Source organism: Nannospalax galili, unplaced genomic scaffold (genome assembly GCF_000622305.1).
Source record: "Nannospalax galili isolate Female #2095 unplaced genomic scaffold, S.galili_v1.0 scaffold786, whole genome shotgun sequence".
In the NCBI taxonomy this organism is placed as follows: domain Eukaryota; kingdom Metazoa; phylum Chordata; class Mammalia; order Rodentia; family Spalacidae; genus Nannospalax; species Nannospalax galili.
In genome coordinates this window covers 365,033-386,221 of record NW_008355774.1, presented here as the reverse complement: position 1 = coordinate 386,221, position 21,189 = coordinate 365,033, and the positions used below count along the sequence as shown (strand labels likewise).

The following is a 21,189-nucleotide window of genomic DNA, read 5'->3' as shown; positions in this document are numbered from 1 at the left end:
TGACAGTGTGGACCCGTGGGCGGGAGCCGGGTGTAGGGTGGGCGCTCTGGAAAATCTCTTTCCCTCTCTTTCCTTCCAGTATTCATCCCACCTCCCCCTTGTCCCCTCTGCCCTCTAGGACGACGACCGCAAAAGAGACACAATGATAGAGCATTTCATGGGTTCGCTTTACTGTGTGCTAAAGGAAGAGGGTACCCACATCCGGCCCTCGTCTACACCCCCCAACCCAGGCCTCTTACCCCAGTTTTCTGATGCTGTGGCCCGGCCCTCTATATTTGTTGGGTGGGGCAGGAAGTGGGGAGCCTTGGCTTGTTGAGGGGGGCGTGGGGTACCAGCTCTACTTGGCTCAACTTTGCTCACCACCAGGGAAACTGAGGTCTGACAGTGGTCTTGAGGCCCAGGGTCACATTCTGGGTGCATTCCCTGGTTGGTCCGCAGCAGCTGCAGCCCTCACTTGGCTCTGTCACTTGGGACTGCTAGAACACAAGTCTTTCCATGCTTCTCCCAGTGCTTGACTTGGCACTCCCTGCGGGCAGGTGGGCCAAGTAAGGATGGCAGAACATGTAGGTGGACTTAGGGGTGGAGCTTAGTGGGTCTAGGTTCCTAGGATACCCTCACCTGCAGCAGTACCACACGCTCTGGCATCTTGAGCAGCGTTTTGAAGCCTCTGCATTGCAGTAAGCACAGTGGGGCCTCTCTGGAGCAATGGCCTCTAGGACATCCAGCTTGTAGGTTTCAGCCCACCTAAGGAGGTGGTCAAGAGGATTGGAATGGCCTGGCAGATAGGGGACAGAAGCACTCCTACCATATCCTTGTGTCTTGCATCTTATGTACCCCCTTCAGCCACTCAGCAGGCCTTACCTTTGTGCCTGAAGCCGAAGGTCCTGCTGCGAGGGACTGAATACATGCTGAAGCTGGTGCTTGGCAATAGCCTGCCATTTGCCTCTGTTCTCTCGCTCCATCCGCTCCCAGATTTCTGGAATCTAGGAGAATGTAATGGAGAGGGGAAGGAAGGAGCTGGCAAAGTGCACAGTGGGCCTGAGCAATTAATTTCCAGATGCCTACCTGTTCCAACACCAGGTCCTTCTTAGGGGGCTGGGTTTCAACCAGGGCCAGGTGAGCCAGGAAACCCTTCAGGTCCGCCAGATTGGGCAGCTGGTCAAGTAATGTGTCTGTGAGGAAGGCCTGAAGCTGCAAGGTGTTCAGGGAAGGCCATTGTGAAACAAGTCCTGGCCAAAGGGCCAAGAAACAGAGAGTTCCCAAGTTAGGCTGAGGGTCTTATGGGGTCCCAATGTCATCTGAAGCCCAAGATGTGGAAAGAGGATGGGGGTGGGCAAAAACAACCAGTAGGGATGCATTGGGGGTGGGGGTAAGGGTGGGGCAGAGGATAGGTGGGTTTGAACTTCCCACCTTGAGCAGCTGTCCCTTAGCAAAGCTTGTGAGGCAGTAGCGGGCCTGGGCCTCTGGGCTTAGCAGAAGGTTGTACAGGGCGATCCACACTTGGCCATCCAACTTGCTCAGCTTTTGCTGCTCTGAGGGGGCCACTGTCTGCCAGCAGCCACTCTCAAATTGCTGCAGCTTGCCTGGGGAGAAGAACTGGCTCATTGGGGGTTGCAGGTGTTTTACTTTTTTTGAGTGAGCCAGCTGCGTGGACTGAAAAACTGTCCACTGCCTGGCAAAGTAGGAAAGCCTGGGAGGGGAGTCACAGGACTTATCCAGGCTACGGTCTTGCTGGCCTCAGAGCAAAGTGAGTCCTTTAGTAATGACTCATGGGCTTTGCCTGCCACAGAGTCAAGATCTAGCCCCATCTTGGGTGAGGCATCCTGGTATCCTCTATGTGCATGCTGTCCACTTCCATGTATCCTGAAGGATGATCTGGAAGCAGCCAGCTAGGTCTTAGGTAGGTGGAGGAGGGCCTTACCTCCTTCCCACCGGCTCCAGGGACTGTGTTCTAGCAGTTCCACCAGGAGGCAGGGCAAGTTGTGAGTGCTGAGCATTCGGGTCAGGGTACTCAGGGAAAGCCTAGGGGATGGGGTGGGAAGAGAGAGGTTAGCTGAGCCTATAGGTCAAGTTCTACTTGCTTCTATTGTAGGCCTCAGGCCTTAGAGGGTGTGGCCCACCTATCCACGCAATCTGTGATGTAGCGAAGCACTGACAGCGCTTTCAATGAAATCTCAAATTCCATCATCTCTGCCTGATTCTGCAGCTCCTGAAGATGGGGAAGGTGAGGGACACAGACACATAGTATTCAAGCTGGGCCATTATCACTTGCATAAGCCTAGGGAACCCACATCTAGGTTTTATCAGTCCTGGGAAACCTTAGTCTACCTGCATAGGGGTGCTGTCCTGGGACCTTTCTTCCTCAAGCAAGTCACCATGGCCAGTCCGGGCCACCAGCAGTATCAATTTCCGGTGGCAGTAGTCTACTAGGTCCAAGACTTTGTCATCAGCTGACTCACATGCTTCCTGGGGTTGGGGGAGGAGAATCTGTCTTTGATGCCCTCCCAATACAGATACAACCCACTAGGCTCTGGCCAGCAGAAGTGCCTATTGGTAGAGGTAATGCCTCACCTTGTGGAAGAACACTGTCTCTAGAAGGTTAATGACGGAGGCCTCATGATGTACCTGCCGAAGAGGACAGGGTCTGGACTGTGAGTAAGGAATAGGGGAGGCCAGCTATCTTCTGCAGTTCAGGGCCCAGGGTGTGAACCAAAGGCCCAGCTCACCACCATGTATATGGGGAAGGTATTCTGGGGCTTGAAGTCCTCCAGCTTGCACAATACTGGAAACACCTTCTGTTTCCACATCTCCACTGCAATCAGCTCTTCTACCAGTGTTGGGATCTTTGAAGAGTAGATAGGGGAAAGAATAGGGGTGAAATGGATGCATTTTAGCCTGACAGTTTTCCCATTCCTGGCTCAGCCCAGCTCAGCTCTCAAACTCTCTTAGGCCTTTAGACTCTCCCAGGGCTCATAAGTACCCTTCCCAAGTTCTCTCCCATACCTTAGACCTTTATTTCCAATTGCTCCACATCTCTCAGTGGACATCACCCATGCTTCCTTTGAGTGGCCCCTGTTGCCTTGCTGCCTTTGTACCTGCCTGCTATCCCTTCCTTTCCATTTAGATATCTTGTGTAGGTCAGCCCCTCCTGTTCATGTTCTTGATCTTGTCCTTTTCCTCTGGCCTGCCAAGGTGCTTGTGTGCCTTGGCTTCACTCTTACTCATAAGGTCCCTTTACTGTGTCCAGGACCATCCCTGAGTACCCCGTTCATCCTTTTTATCACAGGGGAACCCTTTTCTTATGTCCTGGTGCCACCCTTGGCCCATCCTCCAGCCAGACATCTTCCTGGTTTCTAACTCTATCTTCTTATGCCAGAAAGACTGCTCTTTTCATGCTAAAGTCCCACTTCCACTTTAGTGGGAAGTTCCTTTGGCTTCACCATCAATTCAGGTGATCAGCACTTGGGTGCTCCCCCTACAGCCTAGGCTATTCTAGGATCCACGTCTGTCTTCCAGTCAGCCCTTTTATCCAAAAGGGTACAAATGGAAATGTAGCCAGGTATAGTGATGCATACCTGTAATCCCAGCATTTGGGATTGTAAACTAAAGCCAGCCTGGGCTACAAGAGCAACACCTCATCTTAAAACAAAACAAACATTTCTCTTTCCTCTCTTCTGGAAGGACAGGTATATCAGGCCAGAGCGAAGAATAGGTACCCAGTGCTCCTGAGGAGTGTGTGTGTGTGTGTGTGTGAAGTAGTAGAACCCTGCCTGACCCTGACATACCTTCCCATGGGTGACCAGCAGCTCCTGAATGGGCTCACCCTGGCTGATGGTGGCATCAAGGATGGCTTGCATGTTCAGCTTCTCCAGGTTCTCGTGCTGCTTGTTCCACCTGGCCCAAAAAGGGGTGTATGTGCACTGGGGTGTACAAATGTGTGTCGGGAGTGAGGATGGGGGCTGGATCCTGTTGAAGCCTAACATGAGGCAAAGGGGCCTCAGAGGCCATATAGTTCTATCTCAAAAACGTTTTTTCATGGCCCCTCCACACTAGGCAACCCCTTCTCCAATGTCAGGTCCAAGCTCTTCCACTAAAGGGACAGGCGACTCCACCTGACCCAGCTGCCTCACCCTTCAGATCCCATCTCCCGGAGCTGGAAGCTACGCAGACCTCGCACCAGCACTTCAGCCTCCCCAGGCAGCAGCACCTCCAAGTCGCTCATGTCGGGGGCCAGGGTTGACTTCAGGCAGCAGTTGGAATGGGATGGCAGGCTTTGGCGGGACCCAAGTCTGGGACAGCACAGTTGCTGGGCAGTTGAGGCGCAGTTGAGTCCTCATCGCCACGGAAACGGATGAGCTTGGCGCCTGCGCAGTATTCCCCCCCCCCCACCCCGCTCGCCACACCTACCTTTCTGCCAAGTATCATCCGACTCCTAGATGCTCTCCCTGGGCTGAGGTTGGCCTGCACAGCAGTGGAGTAAACCCGATTCTCACCAGCAACTCCTGTTCCCCCTCGCTATCTTAGCCTCTTATGGGGTAACTACAGCGGCCTCTTCATAAGACCAATTTAACTGCACTCTGAACTCACATCAGCAGCCAGAAGTCTTTTTTTTTTTAAGACAGAGTCTCACTATGTGGCTTGAACTAGCCTGGAACTTACGACTTTCTATGTAGACAACCAGGAACTCATAGAAATCTGTCTCTGCCTCTGCCTCCTGAGTGCTGGGACTAAAGGTGTGCACTATCATGCCAAGCCCAGCAGACATGAGTCTTTTTAAAAAAATTTTTCAGCACGCAATCGGGCTTTATTGAAAGATGGAGAATCACATGTAAATACACACATTTATCCAGAGAGAAAAGCTCTCCATAGGTGCAGAGGGGATTCAGAGACTGAAAAATATAAAGTCCCCAGGACAGCTTGGGACTTTTAGATGATTTTGTCGGGGCAGGTCCTCCTCTCCTAATTGGTCAACCTAAACAAAGAACAGAGAGCCCATAGGTCAAAGCTCCAAGCTGCCAAGTCCACCTTTGGTTTTATCTAGAATGGTCTGGACCAGTCGGCTGGAAGAGAGGTTTTGCTGTGGGGGAAAGAAAGCCTGCCAGGCCTTTGTCTCCGAACAACAACAAGAAGAAGTGTGCCATCTTTGTGACTCCTCAGTGACTCTGTTTGCTTTCAGGGATTAAGTTCCTTACATGATGCACATGTAGAGGTCAGAGGACAACTTTGTGGAGTCACTTCTCTCCTTCCATCTTTACATGGGTCCTGGGTATCAAACTCAGGTCTCCAGGCTTGCATAGCAAGTACTTTTACCCGCTGAGTCTTTTTCCTCACCCTTATTTGTCTTTTTAAAAACCCAGACATTAAAGAAGTACACACAAATATAAATTATGTCTATTTTATTATTAACTTATTTTTTAAAATAAAGCTATTTAGGGGCTGGACAGATGGCACAGTGGTTAAGGACACTGGTTGTTCTTGCAGAAGACCCGGGTTTGAATTCCGGCACTCACACGGCAGCTAACAACTGTCTGTAACTCCAGTCCCAGGGGATCCAATAGCCTCTTCTGACCTCTGCAGGCATTGCACGACAAGGGTGCACTTACCAACATGCAGGCAATACATGCATACACATAAAATAAAAATAAAATTGCCAGGCGTGGTGGCACACGCCTTTAATCCCAGCACTAGGGAGGCAGAGGCAGGTGGATCTCTGTGAGTTCAAGGCTAGCCTGGTCTACATAGTGAGTTCCAGGACAGCTGGGGCTACAGAGATACCCTGTCTCAAAAAGACAAAAAAATTAAAAAAATAAAAATAAAAAATAGCTATTTAAAAATATTATTTCTAGGAGTAGTTTTTTTTTTTTTTTTTTAGCGGTGGGGGTTGAGACAGGGTTTCAAAGGCCCAGGATGGAAGCCTGGAACTCTATGTGCGTGTAGGTGAGTATGTATGTGCATGGGGGAGGGGTCTAGGTGTATGTACATGCACGTGGAGGCCAGATGTCAACATTGGGTATCTTCCACCTTATTTTTTGAGACAGGGTCTCTCATTGAATCTGGACCTCACCAATTTGGCTAGACTGACTGGCCAGCAAGCTCTAGGGATCCTCCTGTCTCTGCCTCCCTGGTAGCCAAGAGTCTTAAAGATGTGCACTTGACATTCCTCCCTCACAGGGGATGACCTTGTGGTTGCCTCTGGCATTCAAAATAGCCCCAGTTAGACTAGAACTCACTATATAGACCAGGCTGGACTCTATTTCACAGAGACCCACCTGCCTCTGCCTTCGGAGTACTGGGATTAAAGGCATAAGCCATCATGCCTGGTCTCACCAAGGGCTGGTCTTAAACTCTCAGTCTTCTTGGTCAGCTTCCCAAGTATTGGGATTACAGGTGTGCACGATCATGCTTGGCTGATTTTGGGTTCTTTCTTGTTTCCCATGTTCTAGCTCCATGGTCCTCATTTAAATTTCTGTTATACATTGCTTTGGCTTTTTGAGAATGCATCTCACTATGTAGCCTGGGCTGATATGGAACTTGCTATGTAGACCATGCTGGCCTTTTACTCTCAGAGATATACCTGCTTCTGCCTCCCAAGTGCTGGGATTAACGGCATAAGCCACTACACTTGGCTCCTTTGGCTTTTTGAGACAGGGTCTCACCAAGTCATCCAGGCTGGCTTTGAACTCATAGTCCAAATTGGCCTTGAACTCAAAGCAATCCTCCTGCCTAGCCTCTTGAGTGCTAGGATTATAAGCATGTACCTCCACATCTGACCCTTACCTTATAGTTTTGCACTTGTTTCCTCTCCTGGCATACTGTTACTCCTTCAGAGTTTAGCTTAAATCACCCAAGTGAGGTCTTTCTTGCCCATCTAATCCAGAGAAATTTCTGTTCCCATCCCAACATCTGATTCCAGCTGCATCAGTGTACAATAAACAGATCCAGGGCTTCAGATATAACTGAGTTGGTAGAGTACTTACCCAGCATGCACAAAACCCTGGGTTCATGTTGGGAAACCCTGCTGTTAGGGTTGTAGTTCTCCATGTCCGGATAGCCCTAAGGGGCTCGGCGCCAAATGGAAGGACTCCCCTTTTCAGCAGGGGGCCTCCTGCTCTCTTTGTGGCTTACCTGGAAAGTGCCACCAAGCAGGGGTGCCTGACCTTATTTGGAACATGACCTTTGGCATAGTTACCTGGAGTAAAAACTACCCCCAGGTTTTTTCTATATGATAATCAGGCATTGCCTGATAGTCTGGAAGATAGGAGCCCACTGCCACATGTAAATAAAGCATACTATGAGCACCTATCAGCTGAGGCTTTGGCTACTCTGAATAAACGGAGCTGTTTCACTGAATCTGGAGCTGTTTCACTGAGTCTGGAGCTGTATCACTGCATTTGTTTCACTGCCCCATGAAACCAGCCTCCCCGGAAGGGCTTTCTTCTGTCAGTGCTCACTGGCCGTCTTGACTCCGTTCACCGCTTCTGCTCCCCCTGCCCTCGTGGACCGGTGGCCAACGACCCGTGAAGAGAGAGAGAGACCCCCGCAGGTTCAATCCCCAGCACTGCATATATGGAGTGGGGCAGCACATAGAATCCTAATACTGAGGAAGTGGAGGCAGGAAGATCATAAGTTCAAGGTTGGGGCTGGAGAGATAAAGCTCAGTGGTTAAGAGTACTGGCTGCTCTTGCAGAGGTCCCAGGTTCTGTTCCCGGTGAAATGGCAAAACAAACTCCATTTTGTTCTGATTTTTGTTTTACCCTGTGTTTTTGCCCAGCCATTCCCACTGCCGACAGCTAGGCAGAACGTCTCATGCAGGTAGTTTCAGGGAGTACATTATTTTTACAATATTGGGAAACTTACAAGTAGCCTAGTACCATGTCCACATAGTATATCCTCCCACCCAGCCTAACTGAAACTTATTGTTAACTAAGAACCTCTTTGTTAACTGATCTGTGTGGTGTAACTATGGTAATCTGATGTAACTATGGTTATTGTCTTTGCCCCTGGCATAATGTAATTGTGGTTTTAAGCTTTATAAGCCCTGCCTTGCTTCTCCTCGGGGTTGAGTTCTTTTGGGCATAAGCCCTCTCTCTGACCTGGCTATTTATAAAGAACTAATTTGACTATCACCATGTGGTATTCCTCTGTGCATCTGAGCATAAACCAGCATCCACACAGTGGCTAACAACTGTCCATCTCCTGTTTGAGGGTATTCGACACCATCTTCTGGTCACTGTGGGCACTGCATGCACGTTGTGCAGGCAAAACACTCATGTACATAAAATAATTAAAAAACAAACCAAAACCAAAAACCAACCCCACCAGACTGTTTACTTGCCCATTGTCATTTATGCCCACCAGATGGCGCTCCAGCATGGCTATTTTATCCACTGCTAGCTCTCATGGTTGGCTGAGGCAGTACTCAATAAACAAGGTGAAATTGATAACTTTATTTACAAAACTGAGGATCAACCTTCGGACAATATATACTAACTTACGTATCTAGCCCTGGACTAGTCAGAGCTTAGCAGGAGGAAGTAGCCACAATATACTTCAGTCAGTCAGCTTCACTTCCAGCAGATGATGATGTTGGGGTCATTTTCTAGCCGCTCATCCAGCTCATGGTAGCTCATGCCTAGGTAGGGTGAGGGACTTGAGGTCAGTTGCCTTGGCTTGGCCAGTCAGCCCTCATCCCACCTAGACTGCCCTGTTTGCCTTCACCTGTCTTGCAGCAGATCTCATCATAGCTGTGGCAGCCTGTGTAAAGCCGGGCAGGATGGCTCCGCTCCTCCTGAGACACTCGCACTGGATACTTCTGTAGTCTTCGGATGAGGTTCTTCATAAGTCCAAACTGGATCAACTTCCTGGGTTGATTGTTGGGGAAAAGGTTTGATGCCTTTGTCGAGCCAATCCTTTCCTCAGTCTCCCCTTAAATTGTGTCTCGGGGCTAGTGTGGCCTCCAAGCTCACTACCTCGAGGACTGGACCTGCCTGGATTAGCAGTGCCACATTCTTCTGATCACTGGGAATCCCCTGGTTCCTCCCTGACTGAAGGCTCCTCCAGAGACCCAAGATAGTCCAACCCATCATGCCTGAGACTGCCCCTCTGACCTCTCATCAACATGCTGCAACTGCAGGGGGTGGCGGCCAATGAGGTCTCGCACAGTGGTGCCAGGGCTCAGGCTGCAGTACAGCTGAAATACATCTCGGAGACTGGCCCTTTTGTGCCCTGTGGATGCCAGGGGTCAGCTTGCCAGATGACCCTTTTCTCCCCAAGATGATCTCCCCCAAAGCTTGCCACTACCTTGCTTGGTGACGTAGGATAGACATGCCTCCTGCAGGGACTTGTCATCTACCAGGTCTTGGACTTTGGGTGTTGGGCAGTACACATTGGAGTACTAGAAAGTAGCAGGAAGTATAATAGCCTGAGTGATAGGCTTCGGAGCCTGGCTTGATCTGGCCCAGTTATATGGTTTATACTTTACAACTATATCCCAGATTCACCTACCTGGAGAATGGATACCAGTGTCACAACACCATAGTACCTAGGGAAAAGAACTGTACTTAGCTTCTGAACACTGTGCCTTCCCAGTCCTATACTTAAGGCCCTTGGGCTCTTCTCTGGCTGGTGACCCCATAATGGGAATGACGGTAGCTTCACTCACAGCAGGTTCTGGATGGCAATGCGCACCAGGTTGAGCTCCACGTCTGCTTCTGCAGAGATCTTCTGGACATGGCGGAATCCATCAATGTAGGGCAGGATCTGTGCAGAGCAAGTCAGGGTCAGCAAAGGTGAGATGAGACCAAGGCTGTGGGCAGCTCAAGGTGATAATACTCAGAGAGGGCTGGTACACCTGCTGTGTGGTGAGGTCCCACTGCGAGTTGATGAAATCTTCTTTGTCCTTGGTAAAGACAGGCACATCATACTCCTGGGCCACAGGAGGGTCTGGCCGTTGCTCAATCACTTTCAAGTGGATAGTGTTGGACTCATCTGCATGGAACCCCACTCATATCTTCAGTATCATCTTTCCCAAGGGGCCCTCAATTACCATCTAAAGCTCCCAGCATCAGTTGAGGAAGGCAGGGTTCTTGGGTCATTCTCCTTTTATGGAGTGAGAAACTGAAGTCCAAGGGAAAATAATATGCCCAAGAAGCAGAGCTGAAGAGTTCTCCTGCCTCCCAAACCCAGGTCCATTATGTACTGGGGGGCTTTAAGCATCATTGCTTCAACCCACAGCTATTTCCTGTATACCAATTTGTTCAAGACTCTTACCCTCCCCCAGTGGCTGTGCTTACTTCTGCCACTTTCCCATCCCTCCTCTACTCATCTGCTGTCCTGGCAGAGGCTGGCCATACCAATGGGAAGAGTGCACCGGCCAGAGGCATTTAGCTCCTCCAATAAAATGGTCATGATGGGCACCAACTTCTGCTTGCTCTCCTCTGTGGACACGAAGCTGCTTTCAAGCTGGATAGAACAGGATAACATGATGGGTACACATCAGAGTTCCTGGCTAGCTGGATCCTGAGCTAGCTTGTTGGGAGTGGGGAGGTTGGAGATATAGGAACACTTGCCCCAACTGTGCCTGCCCATACCCCCAAGCCCATCCTGTTGCAGACCTCCAGTGTGGTCAGATAGCCAGCCAGTTTTTTAACAATGGGTTCAAGGGCACAAGTCTTGGCCTGAGCATCACACACGAAGCCCAGGTTGAAGAGGAGGGCATTGCGACTATACTTCTTGTGTTCAATGCATACAGGGCAGCCGATCAGCTTCTTTTCCATGGCTGTCCTGGATGGGTAGAAGAGAGTCAGCCTGTCCCCCAAGTTGGTCCCCTCCTTCTGGGACCCCTTCTCTCCCACCCAACTAAGGCCTCACACAGTGATAAGCTTGTTCTGTAGTTCTGGCTTGGTGATGATGTATACTTGGACCGTGTCAAATAGCTCTCGGGAAATGAAATCCTCAGGGACCTGGGGAGGAGAGTGGCAAGAGTTCCCTCAATGGACACTGGGATTGGGTGGAGTATACTAGGTTATATACCGGACACACACACCTAGATTTAAGCACTCTAGTGTTTCCCTTTCCTTCATCCATCTAATCTACTACTCCACTGTGTTTCCAAACACATGCTGTTTTCACTGGCTTCCTGGCTTTGCAGTCACTATTCCCACTACCTGGAACACTCTACTCTCACCTCATTTTCTAGGCATCATTTATGTCTCAATTCAGTGATTCCCTTGGTCATCTATTCCACCTTCCATGAGACCCAGCACCTCCCCTGAACACTTACAGCCCAATTTTCCACAAAACTGGCTGTTGTGATACAGTATGTTTCCTACCCCACACCAGGAGCCAGAGACCTGGGTCTGTGTATCCTCGCTGTTTAAAGTTATATGCGAAAGGAGTGGCATGCCCTAACGCAGTACAGGGACCCACAGCCCTTCCAGGCTGCCAGCTGAGCTCTGGAGAGCGTCCCTTTCCCCGCCCACTCCCACCTGATAGGTGATCTTGGGTCCAAGCGTGGGGTGGAACTCGCTGAAGAATATGCATTCGATGCGGCAGCTGCTGCCCATGGCGCTGACCAGTCCCGATTCTGTAGTTTTTTTGTCTCGCGCGGTGATCTACCCCACCCTGAGAACACCTGTCAAAAAAAGCAAGGAGGCCTGGGCTACTAGGTCACGCAAAGAAGGGCGTTCAAGCCAACAAAGCCGTCAGTTTAACAGCGCCTGCGCAAGGTGATTTGGAGGCGTGGCTGTCACTGGGTGGGATTAGAGGGGGCTTGTCCCAGGAAGTCTGGGGTGGGTAGCCGTCACACCCGGAAGTGAAGCGCCTCTGTAACGGAGCGGCGGCGCGGCCGGCGGGGCTCAGAGTAGCCAGTTTATTTTGGAGGAAATCACTGCGTCGAGCCTGAGCAGCAGGTGAGGAAGGCAAATTGCTTCCGTGTAGGGACAGCGTGCTAACTGCACGTGGGGAGGCAGTGCGCAAAGAGATTCACCCTTAGCTAGGAACGCAGCTGGGAACTACCAGTCCCGTAGTGCTCCACGCCTTCCGATCTGGCGCTTCCGCCACGGACGACGTAATGCATTCTGGGATTTGTAGTCTCACGTGTCCTTACATCTCCTACCTGAAAGGTGGTCTAGGGATCAATATCACTTCAAATACAGGTAGACTCCGACAGGTAGACGCTGTTAGGTAACTAGTCTTCTCTAGGCAAGTTGAGACTATTCTTGGTGCTGGCCTCGGTTTGTTCCTGTCATAAATTTTCCGAAAAAGGTGCCATTCCTTTCGCCGGTGAGAGGCGCGGACTGTGGGCACTCTTGCCAACGCTACGATGCTTTCAGGATACAGCTATCGGCTGGGCTGACCATGGCCCTTTCTGTGGAGACCGAGTCACACATCTACCGAGCTCTACGCACTGCCTCTGGGGCTGCAGCCCACCTTATGGCCCTGGGCTTTACCATCTTTGTGACTGTGCTTGCCAGGCCTGGCTCCAGTAAGTAGGATTTATAGTCGACTTCTGGGAAGGGAAAGGCCACTTTTCTTGGGCAGAAGGGCAGTAGGAGGTCTTGGGTTTGACTCCAGAAACAGGATTGACTAGCTGAGGAACTGACTATGCTGAAGATATTATGTTATGGGTAGAACAGGTGAGTTAAGGGCTCTACCAGCATGACCAAGCTCTGGAGTACCTTGTTTCTCCTTCCTTGACTTGAAACTTCACTCCAGCCTCTTGGAGATGCTGGAGGAAGTCAGCTGCCAGAGGAGTGGCAGATCATGCTTTTTGATCCAGAATGGGGTGGGTAGGGTTTATTGCAAGAGGGGGCACACATTTTGACAACTCCTTAGGTGATGGGTTGCCCATATGTCTTAGCCTGTAGGGACTGGTATGCTGGTTTCTTTTTTCCTCAATCTCACAAGGCTTCCTCTTCTCATTCCAGGTCTCTTCTCCTGGCACCCTGTGCTTATGTCTCTGGCTGTAAGTAGTGGGTCTGGGCAGGTTTCAGGGATAGAGTATGGGCATAGGTAGGTAACCCTCACAGCCTCTGAATCCTTGCGGACGTTCAGTGTCTATTTAGAGGAGTTGTCCCAACTACTGCTTCTGTGATCAAGACCAACACCAAGGACAAATGGGTGAGGCTCATCCAGGCACAAAATGAGGCTTCTCCCACCTCAAGGCAAGAAGCTGAGAAATTACATTTGGAGGTTGCTTTGTCCCTTTCTACCTTAATTTATGGTGATGCATCTAATTTTCCCTGAAACAGTGCACCCATGTGGCCCGCTCTTGCCAAGAAATTGTATCCAGCCCCATGGGAGGGAAACAAAGCTTGTGAATCATTTATAACTGCCACATCTCGGACTTTGTTTGCGGGGTAATGTAGCAGAGATGACATTTTAGAATAGCACCTAGGAAAAAGTCTGGAGAGGCACCTCTCATTAGTTATTCAGGGCAGATGTTGTCCCAGATAGGGTTCTCCACTCTTGTCCCACTAAATGAAGTATTTTGTCCATGGGAAGAGAATGAAGAAGGGAAATGGGGCCAAGTACACTGATAACTTGGAGGGTTATGTAAAGTGATCTTCCCCTTTAGTGGGTGAAACATTCTCACTTGTTTCCCACCCTCTGTCTCCTCAGTTCTCTTTCCTGATGACCGAGGCACTACTGATGTTTTCTCCTGAGAGTTCCCTGCTGCGGTCCCTGTCTCGGAAGGTCCGAGCCCGCTGCCACTGGGTACTACAGCTGCTAGCTCTGCTGTGTGCTCTACTGGGCCTCAGCCTTGTCATCCTCCACAAAGAACAGCTTGGCAAAGCACACCTGGCCACGCGGCATGGGCAGACAGGGCTACTAGCCGTGCTGTGGGCAAGTCTGCAGTGCTCAGGGGGTGTGGGGCTGCTCTATCCTAAGCTGTTGCCCCGATGGCCCCTGGCAAAGCTCAAACTCTACCATGCCACTTCTGGGCTGGTGGGCTACCTGCTAGGAAGTGCCAGCCTCTTGTTGGGCATGTGCTCACTGTGGTTCACTGCTAATGTCACTGGTGGAACCTGGTACCTGGCTGTGCTATGCCCTGTCCTCACCAGTTTGGTCATCATGAACCAGGTGAGCAATGCATACCTATACCGCAAAAGGATCCAACCATGAGCTCTTCCCAGCCAAGGGGAATCCTGGATTTGCACTTCAGCATAGCAGTTGGAGCTGGGGACCTCCTGGACTCTTGCTGATTGTGTCAGGGGACACTTCAGGTACTAGGGCACTCAGGGATAGGAAATCTGTGTGACATTTTTGCTCCTTATGCTAGAGTGCCTCCCTTTTTCTTTTCACCATCATTCTAGAGGAGCATAGATTGTGTGTCTGGATGAAGCTGGGGTTGCAACACTGTCTCCCCAACTATACAGCTTATATTTGTACTGCTATGTCCAGAAATTATGGAGAGTAAAAAGTAAAATAAAAAAAAATTTACTAAAGACTGATGGAAACAGCGGCCCAGAGTTGAGGATGGTTTTTGCTAATGCCATTAACATGAGAAAATGGACAGCTGGGCAAGGTGGGGAGTCCCTTCTGAATGGTAGACCTCTCCAAGAACACAAATCCTTAGAATCTGGCTGCTAAGCTTCCTATGCCACCCAGGGCTTTAGTATGTTCAAAGTGGATAGTACAACCATGTGTTTCCAGCTACAGACTGTATTGGAGTCTGGAGACTGAGTTAGAGATGGGCTGTCTACACAGGTGTCAAATACAGAGCACATTTTCCATGAATACCTTCTTTTGAGAGAGGGTGTTGCTGTAGCCCCAGCTGGCCTGGACCTCACTATGAGGCACACTTTGAGGCTGGCCTCAAACTCAGAGATGTGCCTGCCTCTGCTGCCTGAGTACTGGGATTAAAGGCATGTGCTACCACACCAGGTTTGTTTTTGAGACAAGGTTTCATGACTCTCAGGATGGCTTTGAACTTACTATATAGTTGCAGGTGACCTTGAATTTATGATCCTCCTGCTTTTACCTCCTGAGTGCTGGGATTACAGGCATGTCCTACCATGTGCCTCTTTTATGCAGTGCTGGGAACCAAATCCAGGGCTTTGTGAATGTAAAGCAAGCATTCTACCAACTGAGCTATACCCTTAACCCGTTTTTTTGAGATAGGGTCTCACTATGTAGCTCAGGCTGGGATTACAGGCAGGCCTAAGAACAATTTATGATAGAGAGGCCCTCAACTGTCAGGTCCTCTGGCGCAGACCTTTTCTTACTAGGAACTGGAAAGGAGAGAAACAGGAGTAAGGGTCTGAGGTGATGGCTCTGGAAGGCTGCTTGGCAGACATGTGATAGTAGAGGGAACAGGGTGGAGGTGATGAGCTTCTAGCCAGCTGGAATTATGGAATTGAGCCCTTGGACCCAGTAAACACCATTTAAAATTTGCATTTGAAAATGATGAAGGAACTGTACAAGGTGGCCTTACAGAGCCCAGGAGCCACACCTCAAAGAACTGCTTTATTGATACTGTAAGGCTAGGCTTGGCTGCCCGCTCAAGTGGTCCTGTAGAAAATACCTGGGAGCTGTGGTTACTCTGGCCAGAAGCAGTCACTGCCACAGCAGAGGGAAACAAGAAATCCTGATGTGAACAGTCTTCTCAGGGTGGGCAGGGATGTGCAGCCCCACATTGGCTCTTGCACTGGCTGGGCCTCCCAGAACATTTTTGGCAAATACAAATCCTTGCCTTGGCTCAGGGCTCTTGGCAACGAGTTTCAGATGTGAAGACCAGCCCAGGAGCTGTGGCACCAGTGTCCCTGCAGCCACTTTCTTGATGAGGAATTGTACTTGCTGAGGTACAATCTTACCTCAAATGGGGGTCTGGACTGGCTGATGGCCTCAGAGGCCCCATGCCTGGCATAGTGGTTGTCTGGAGTTGGAACCAGGTCATAAGGGCCCTGGATAGTGTTGGCGAGAAACAGCGGAAGGCCATGGAAGTCTCCAGCAGGCCTTCATCCCTCTCTTCAGAGCAGTCAGTGCTCGGAAGTAGCTGAGAGGTATGGGAAAGGGGGTTGGGAGTGGAAATGCTACACTCAAGGAGGTCTGAAGTTACAGCTTTGGGGGAGCTGCCTCAAAGGTGATGAGACTGGATTCTGGAACAGTCCCCTTTCCTGGGGGTGTGGACACTTTTTCTGAGGGTAGAGGACTGTCCATTTTGGCCCCAGCCTCCTCTTCATCATCTTCCATGCTGGGCCAGACAGACTGATCCTCTACTCTCTTCAGCCGCTCATTGAGAGCCTTCAGGGCCAGTTGCCTGGGGCCAAAGGAGAAAAGATAGGTCACTGGGTTTGGTTGGCTTATACTCTGCACCCTTTCTCCACAGGCTAAATCCTCCCCACCAAAGAGACTCCTCTCCCAGAATCCCATGTTTTCCATTCCTCACACAGGGCCCAACAGACTGGATTAGGACCAACTCTGCTAATCAGAATTGAGGACTCAAAGGCTTCCTCATAGCTGAGGCACCTTCAGGTTCAGAAAGCCACCTAGATTAGTCCAGCTTCACTACCAGGCCACTCACCAGGAATCTCCTGAGTTTGGTGCCTAAGGATGGATGGATCAAGTGCTTCAGGGCAGATGGGTAGAATGGTTTCGTTCCTAGAGATGAGTTCCTGCCTAAGCACTGGTGTTATTGCCAAGGAGAGGGATACTTATTCTTGTAGTACTAGAGATTGACTCTAGGGCTTCATGTAAGCTAAGCAAGTATTCTACCACAGAGCTGTATTTCTAGCCCTTAGGAAAAAAAATTTTGAGGCAGGGTCTGGTTCAATGGGGCCCATGCTGGTTTTGAGCTAGTTCTGTAGCCTAGATAGGTCTTAACTCATGATCCTCCTGCTTCAGCCTCCTGAGCAGCTGGGAATACAGGCCTGCACCACCAGACTTAACTAAGGAAAGGGTTATCAATGAAGCAGGGTCAATTTGGGTCATTTCACCCTTCCCAACGCTGATACCTTTATTCCCAGGAGTCTCCCAAAGCCACTTAGACCTATGTTACACACACTTAGCAGAACCTTTATAGAAGGAAAAGAAATAGCCCATGTGGGTAGGGCACAGAGCTGAGCCTACTGTTTTCATGGGGTAGACTTTTGGAGCCATCATTTTGAGGAAAGGTGAGAAAATACACTACAAGCAAGTATGCATATGTTCTTAGTACTCTGGCCCACACAAGGTGGAATGGCCAGGCTGTGAGGCAACACTTCCAGCTGGCCACTGTGGACCATGATGGCTCAGCATCTTTACCACCAAAGGGCACACAGTCCCTATAGCCTTCCAGAGATCCAAAATGTCCACCATGCCAAGGAAAAAGACAGGAAAAGCAATAGAGAGATGGATATAAAAAACCTAGCACACTTCCAACCTGGTCTATGGCAAGTTGGCACTAAGAGGACTTCCCTGTTACTGCCCAGGCTACCATGCCCTTGCCAGTAGTCACCTTCTTACAAGGGTCAGAGACTGAGAAGAAATCCCATCTCCTACTAGTGGCCCTTTGGGTCAGAGAGTGACATGCAGTCAGATGGCAGATTGGTTGGAAGAGTAATGCTGACCCCATGGAAGCTAACAACCATCAGAGTAGGCAAGACCCCACCTCTTGCTCCCATCCCCACTCTTCTTCCTCTATTTTCCTGGTCCTGGACAGGGGTTTTCTCAATGTCTAGTCAATCATAGCAATTCAAGACCTCTCACTGGAGAGAGGGCCACTTATGGCCAGGTCCCACCTGAATATTCAGACTAAGAACAGCCCTGTTTCTGGCAGACCCAGTCCTACAAGCCCCATCTCTTCCACTAAATAAGGTCAAGATGGAACTGTCTTTGGGTCACCCCAAAAGACTTCAAGCTGTAGGGCCCAGAATTGGGCCTGTAGCATGCCTTGGATGCTTTTCCACATCTACCACCTTGAATACAAGCTGCAAACTCTTCTAAGGAAGATGTGTTCCACATTCAGCTACAACCTCTGTGAAGAATTAGCTCAAGGACAACTGTCCCATTGAGGTCAGGAACCCATTTCACAGGTGAGCAAAAGCAGGACCTTTGACAAATGGTAATAAACAAGGCTTGTGACAAATTGTTTCAAAAAACTAATAATGTTGGAAATGGAGCTGTGGATCTTTTGGAAGCTGAAAACACTGTAAAGAATCCACAGGTCTTTGAGAAAGTAAGAGGTGAATTTAAAAAGCTCTCTACTGCCTTGGCCAAAGTGTCCAGTGAATAATGCAGCTGGAACTACTGATGCTGCAGATGGCTTGGTTTATAGATAATGCAAAGGTCTCTGCTCAGGTGGTCAGTAGGTTCCTGTACTGGGTCATGTAGCCTGTCCTCTAGGTTTGGTGATACATGCCTATTGAAGGAGGGGTAAATTTAGTGATACCCCAGTCTTCCTTCATTTAAGAGAAGAAGCACAGTCCAGAAAGATGTAGTTCAGTATTTGGAAACTGGGGTGGCTCAGATGACTTCTTAATGACACAGGTGTCCTTCCTTGTCCCTCCTCACAGGAAAAAGGACCAAAAGATTGTTTCTGGCTCCCACAGGACCAGTGTCTAGTATTTGGAGAGCCTGAGACAAGATCAAAAGAGACTTGGCGTTCTTTAGATTGGTTAGTGGTGAGAAGCACACATAAAAGGAGCCCAGAAACCTACATACTGAATCCTTAAGGCCCCACACTGAATTTTCTCTTTCTGAAGCTGACCTCAACACCTTGCCTGTAGTTCTCTAGCCAATGTACAGCAAGCATCTCAAGAGATGGCATGTGACTCCACCGATATTTTTTCTATGCCAAGATTTTGGAAGCGTTCACAATACCTTCTCCGCTCTGCGTCTTGAGGGTCAGTGCCCGGGAGGCTGATAGTGATGGAGGATGGTGCTCCCACATCATAGCGCTTCACTGTCTTCTGGCATATCTTTACTTTCACTAGGAGGCCATGTACCAAGTTCGCCAGCAGCCCCACCACAGGCTGAAGGATCTCAGGGAAGAAGGTGGCAAAAGCAAAGTGGTCAGCCATGTCTCCTCGGCCCCGGCTATGGCGCTGATAGAAGCGAAGATATACCCAACTGGAAAGTAGCCCGAAGCCGTAGGAAGCCAGTGCCGGGCTCTGGAGCAGCGTGGCCAGCCGGAGCAGTAGCAACAGCGCCAGCAGTAACATGGGAACGACGCTGACGCGGACCTGGGGCACTCGCAGAACCACACAGTCTCCCATAGTTTGCTTGAGTGCCACCAGGACACCACCTAGGAAGCCCAGGGCGCCGTGGATACGAATAGTGAACAGGTAGACCAAGTTGAAGGAAGCCATGTAGGTGAGGAGGTAGGCAAAGGCCCCCAGAAGCCCTACGGACACATTCACCACTGAGAAGAAGATGAGTAGCTCCAAGGCTCCCCAGAGGGGCTCCAGTAAACGCCCAGCCACCACCACTGTGGCCAGGCTGATGGCCACGTCCCACACGTGCTGCTCCATCAGCCCATGGGTGGCCAGGGTCCAGATCCAGAAGTTGGGTGGAAAGAGGTAGCCTGGGGTGACCGCCAGGCAGCCTGTGTCCACGGCGAAGGAGAGCAGATAGAGGAATAGAACCGCGGCGCACAGCGCCTTCACCACCACGCTGGCACTGGCCAGAATGGCCCCCAAATGCTGGCGGGCACCGGGTAGGGCGCGTTGCATCTTCCCGGCGTATGTCGGCCTGAGCAAAGGCCAGAAAGGTGGTCTCGGGGCCTCCCCGGGGCCTCGTCCCAGTCCGGCCCCGACGGGAGGCCCGGGCCCTACTACTCACCGGCGTCTGTCACCTGTGGAGGCTGTGGTTCCGGTCCGGGCGGACTGTAGCCCCAAGGGGGACGAGCCAAGCCTCGCTGTCAGGCCGGAGCCTAAGCTTCTTGCCCGGGACCTGAGGTTAGGCCCTGGGTGGCTTCGGCACGCCTGCCTGCCGGTTTTGTAGGCCCGGCGGCCAGGCTGGCCCCGCTAGCGTTGATCTCAAGGCCAGGCCGCCTCCATTCACTCTGAGGTCCTTCGGTCCGCACCGGAACTGACTTGTTCCGGCCCGAGGCAAGTCAGTCTAGCTCCGGCTGGGTTAGGGTTTTGACTTCCACCGTACCTCTCTCCCTTCTCCAGGGCGGACAAACAGGGACGCTGCGCCTGCGCAGCCCCGGCGACGGCAGCGGCGGCGATGAGCCCTCTGAGCTCCTGCCTTTCGGCTCCTTGGCATGCTGGGATACGGAGTCCTTGGGAACGGGTTCTGCGTAGAACTACAAGTCCCAGAAGCCGTGCGCCTGACCGTTCTGGTAGATGATTAGAGGAGGCGGTGCTTGGAAGTTGTACTTCTCAGGGCGGTCTCCTGGGTTATTCCCTGCTGGGGAGTGGGACTAGGCATGGCTAATCTGGGTAAGTGAGGTGATGAGGGAAGGTTCTGGAGGCAGCACCATTTTAGGCTACACACTGGCTGAATTCTCTCGAGGAGAGTGGTTCTGTTTGTGATTAGGACGTGTACTGGAGAGTGTTCTTGTGGGCAGGTGTCCAGTAGTCCAGGATGTCCAGTAGTTCCGGTGTGTTGTAGCAATGTATGGGAACCATCGGAAACTACGTGGTCTGGTGAATGCAGCCTAACGGGGGTTAAGAATTCTCGTTCTTGAGGCTGGAGAGTTGGCTCAGTGGTTAAGAGCACTGACTGCTCTTGCAGAGGAGCGGGGTTCCATTACCACCATCCACATGGCAACTAACAACCGTCCATAACTCCAGTTCCAGCGGGAATCCGATGCCCTCTTCTAACCTGAGCGGGCACTGCACAACACGAGTGCACTTACACACATGCAGGCAATACATTCATGCACATAAAATAATAAAATATAAAAAAAAAACCTCGTTCTACCGTTTGGAGCCAATGTGATATTGACCAAATTCCTGAACATTTTGGAAGTGCAAATTTATAAACCTTAAAAATGGTGATGACGCCGGGAGTGGGTGTGGTGGCGCAGGTCTTTAATCCCAGCACTCCGGAGGCAGAGGCAGGCGGATCTCTGTGAATTCAAGGCCAGCCTTGTCTACATAGTGAGTTCCAAGACAGTTGGGGCTACAGGGAGACCCTGTCTCAAAACAAAACAAAACAAAATAAAAAAAGTGGTGATGATGCCAGACATGATGGCACATGCCTTTAACCCCAGCACTAGGGAGGCAGGGCCAGGCAGATCTCTGTGAGATTGAGGCCAAC

General features: G+C 50.6%; 4 protein-coding genes across 6 annotated transcripts; 1 reads left to right on the top strand and 3 right to left on the bottom strand.

Annotated features, from left to right (window-relative positions):
* Positions 1–154: 154 nt before the first annotated feature.
* Zmynd10 (zinc finger MYND-type containing 10) lies at positions 155–4,337 on the bottom strand. Its single transcript, XM_008853114.3, has 12 exons — positions 4,131–4,337; positions 3,786–3,894; positions 2,727–2,843; positions 2,572–2,625; positions 2,329–2,466; positions 2,121–2,209; positions 1,922–2,022; positions 1,411–1,583; positions 1,066–1,191; positions 862–983; positions 619–744; positions 155–526 (listed from the first exon to the last, which is right to left on the bottom strand). Exons 1-12 carry the CDS (start codon positions 4,220–4,222, stop codon positions 451–453), a joined length of 1,323 nt encoding a protein of 440 aa, XP_008851336.1. The 5' UTR covers positions 4,223–4,337; the 3' UTR covers positions 155–450.
* Positions 4,338–8,426: 4,089 nt separating this feature from the next.
* On the bottom strand, positions 8,427–11,710 carry Nprl2 (NPR2 like, GATOR1 complex subunit). 2 transcript variants are annotated; one of them, XM_008853112.3, is made up of 11 exons: positions 11,487–11,710; positions 10,870–10,961; positions 10,614–10,782; positions 10,353–10,461; positions 9,851–9,987; positions 9,662–9,759; positions 9,505–9,541; positions 9,301–9,394; positions 9,108–9,225; positions 8,719–8,861; positions 8,427–8,632 (listed from the first exon to the last, which is right to left on the bottom strand). In XM_008853112.3, the coding sequence occupies exons 1-11, from the start codon at positions 11,562–11,564 to the stop codon at positions 8,565–8,567; spliced, it is 1,143 nt and encodes a 380-aa protein (XP_008851334.1). In that variant the 5' UTR covers positions 11,565–11,710; the 3' UTR covers positions 8,427–8,564. The 2 variants fall into 2 exon arrangements, with proteins under 2 accessions (XP_008851334.1, XP_029412043.1); XM_029556183.1 differs by lacking the exon at positions 10,870–10,961 and having other exon boundaries at positions 8,433–8,632; positions 11,487–11,702.
* Positions 11,711–11,765: 55 nt separating this feature from the next.
* On the top strand, positions 11,766–14,464 carry LOC103750150 (cytochrome b561 domain-containing protein 2). Of its 2 annotated transcripts, none has more exons than XM_008853111.2 (4): positions 11,766–11,909; positions 12,333–12,484; positions 12,927–12,964; positions 13,621–14,464. In XM_008853111.2, exons 2-4 carry the CDS (start codon positions 12,358–12,360, stop codon positions 14,122–14,124), a joined length of 669 nt encoding a protein of 222 aa, XP_008851333.1. In that variant the 5' UTR covers positions 11,766–11,909; positions 12,333–12,357; the 3' UTR covers positions 14,125–14,464. The 2 variants fall into 2 exon arrangements, with proteins under 2 accessions (XP_008851333.1, XP_008851332.1); XM_008853110.2 differs by having other exon boundaries at positions 11,783–11,909; positions 12,265–12,484.
* Positions 14,465–15,432: 968 nt separating this feature from the next.
* On the bottom strand, positions 15,433–20,176 carry Tmem115 (transmembrane protein 115). Its single transcript, XM_008853108.3, has 2 exons — positions 18,802–20,176; positions 15,433–16,261 (listed from the first exon to the last, which is right to left on the bottom strand). The coding sequence occupies exons 1-2, from the start codon at positions 19,650–19,652 to the stop codon at positions 16,057–16,059; spliced, it is 1,056 nt and encodes a 351-aa protein (XP_008851330.1). The 5' UTR covers positions 19,653–20,176; the 3' UTR covers positions 15,433–16,056.
* Between the last annotated feature and the right edge of the window lie 1,013 nt (positions 20,177–21,189).

Coding starts and splice junctions, on each gene's coding strand:
- Zmynd10 (XM_008853114.3), bottom strand. CDS start 4,222: ATGAGCGACTTGGAGGTGCTGCTGCCTGGGGAGGCTGAAGTGCTGGTG. Junction 2,626..2,726: donor CCTTCCCCATATACATGGTG/GTGAGCTGGGCC, acceptor CCTCTTCGGCAG/GTACATCATGAGGCCTCCGT. Junction 745..861: donor CTTCGGCTTCAGGCACAAAG/GTAAGGCCTGCT, acceptor CCACCTCCTTAG/GTGGGCTGAAACCTACAAGC.
- Nprl2 (XM_008853112.3), bottom strand. CDS start 11,564: ATGGGCAGCAGCTGCCGCATCGAATGCATATTCTTCAGCGAGTTCCAC. Junction 9,542..9,661: donor ATTGCCATCCAGAACCTGCT/GTGAGTGAAGCT, acceptor TCTTTTCCCTAG/GTACTATGGTGTTGTGACAC. Junction 8,633..8,718: donor TGAGATCTGCTGCAAGACAG/GTGAAGGCAAAC, acceptor CACCCTACCTAG/GCATGAGCTACCATGAGCTG.
- LOC103750150 (XM_008853111.2), top strand. CDS start 12,358: ATGGCCCTTTCTGTGGAGACCGAGTCACACATCTACCGAGCTCTACGC. Junction 12,485..12,926: donor GCTTGCCAGGCCTGGCTCCA/GTAAGTAGGATT, acceptor TTCTCATTCCAG/GTCTCTTCTCCTGGCACCCT. Junction 12,965..13,620: donor CTGTGCTTATGTCTCTGGCT/GTAAGTAGTGGG, acceptor CTGTCTCCTCAG/TTCTCTTTCCTGATGACCGA.
- Tmem115 (XM_008853108.3), bottom strand. CDS start 19,652: ATGCAACGCGCCCTACCCGGTGCCCGCCAGCATTTGGGGGCCATTCTG. Junction 16,262..18,801: donor CAAGACGCAGAGCGGAGAAG/GTATTGTGAACG, acceptor CTTTGGCCCCAG/GCAACTGGCCCTGAAGGCTC.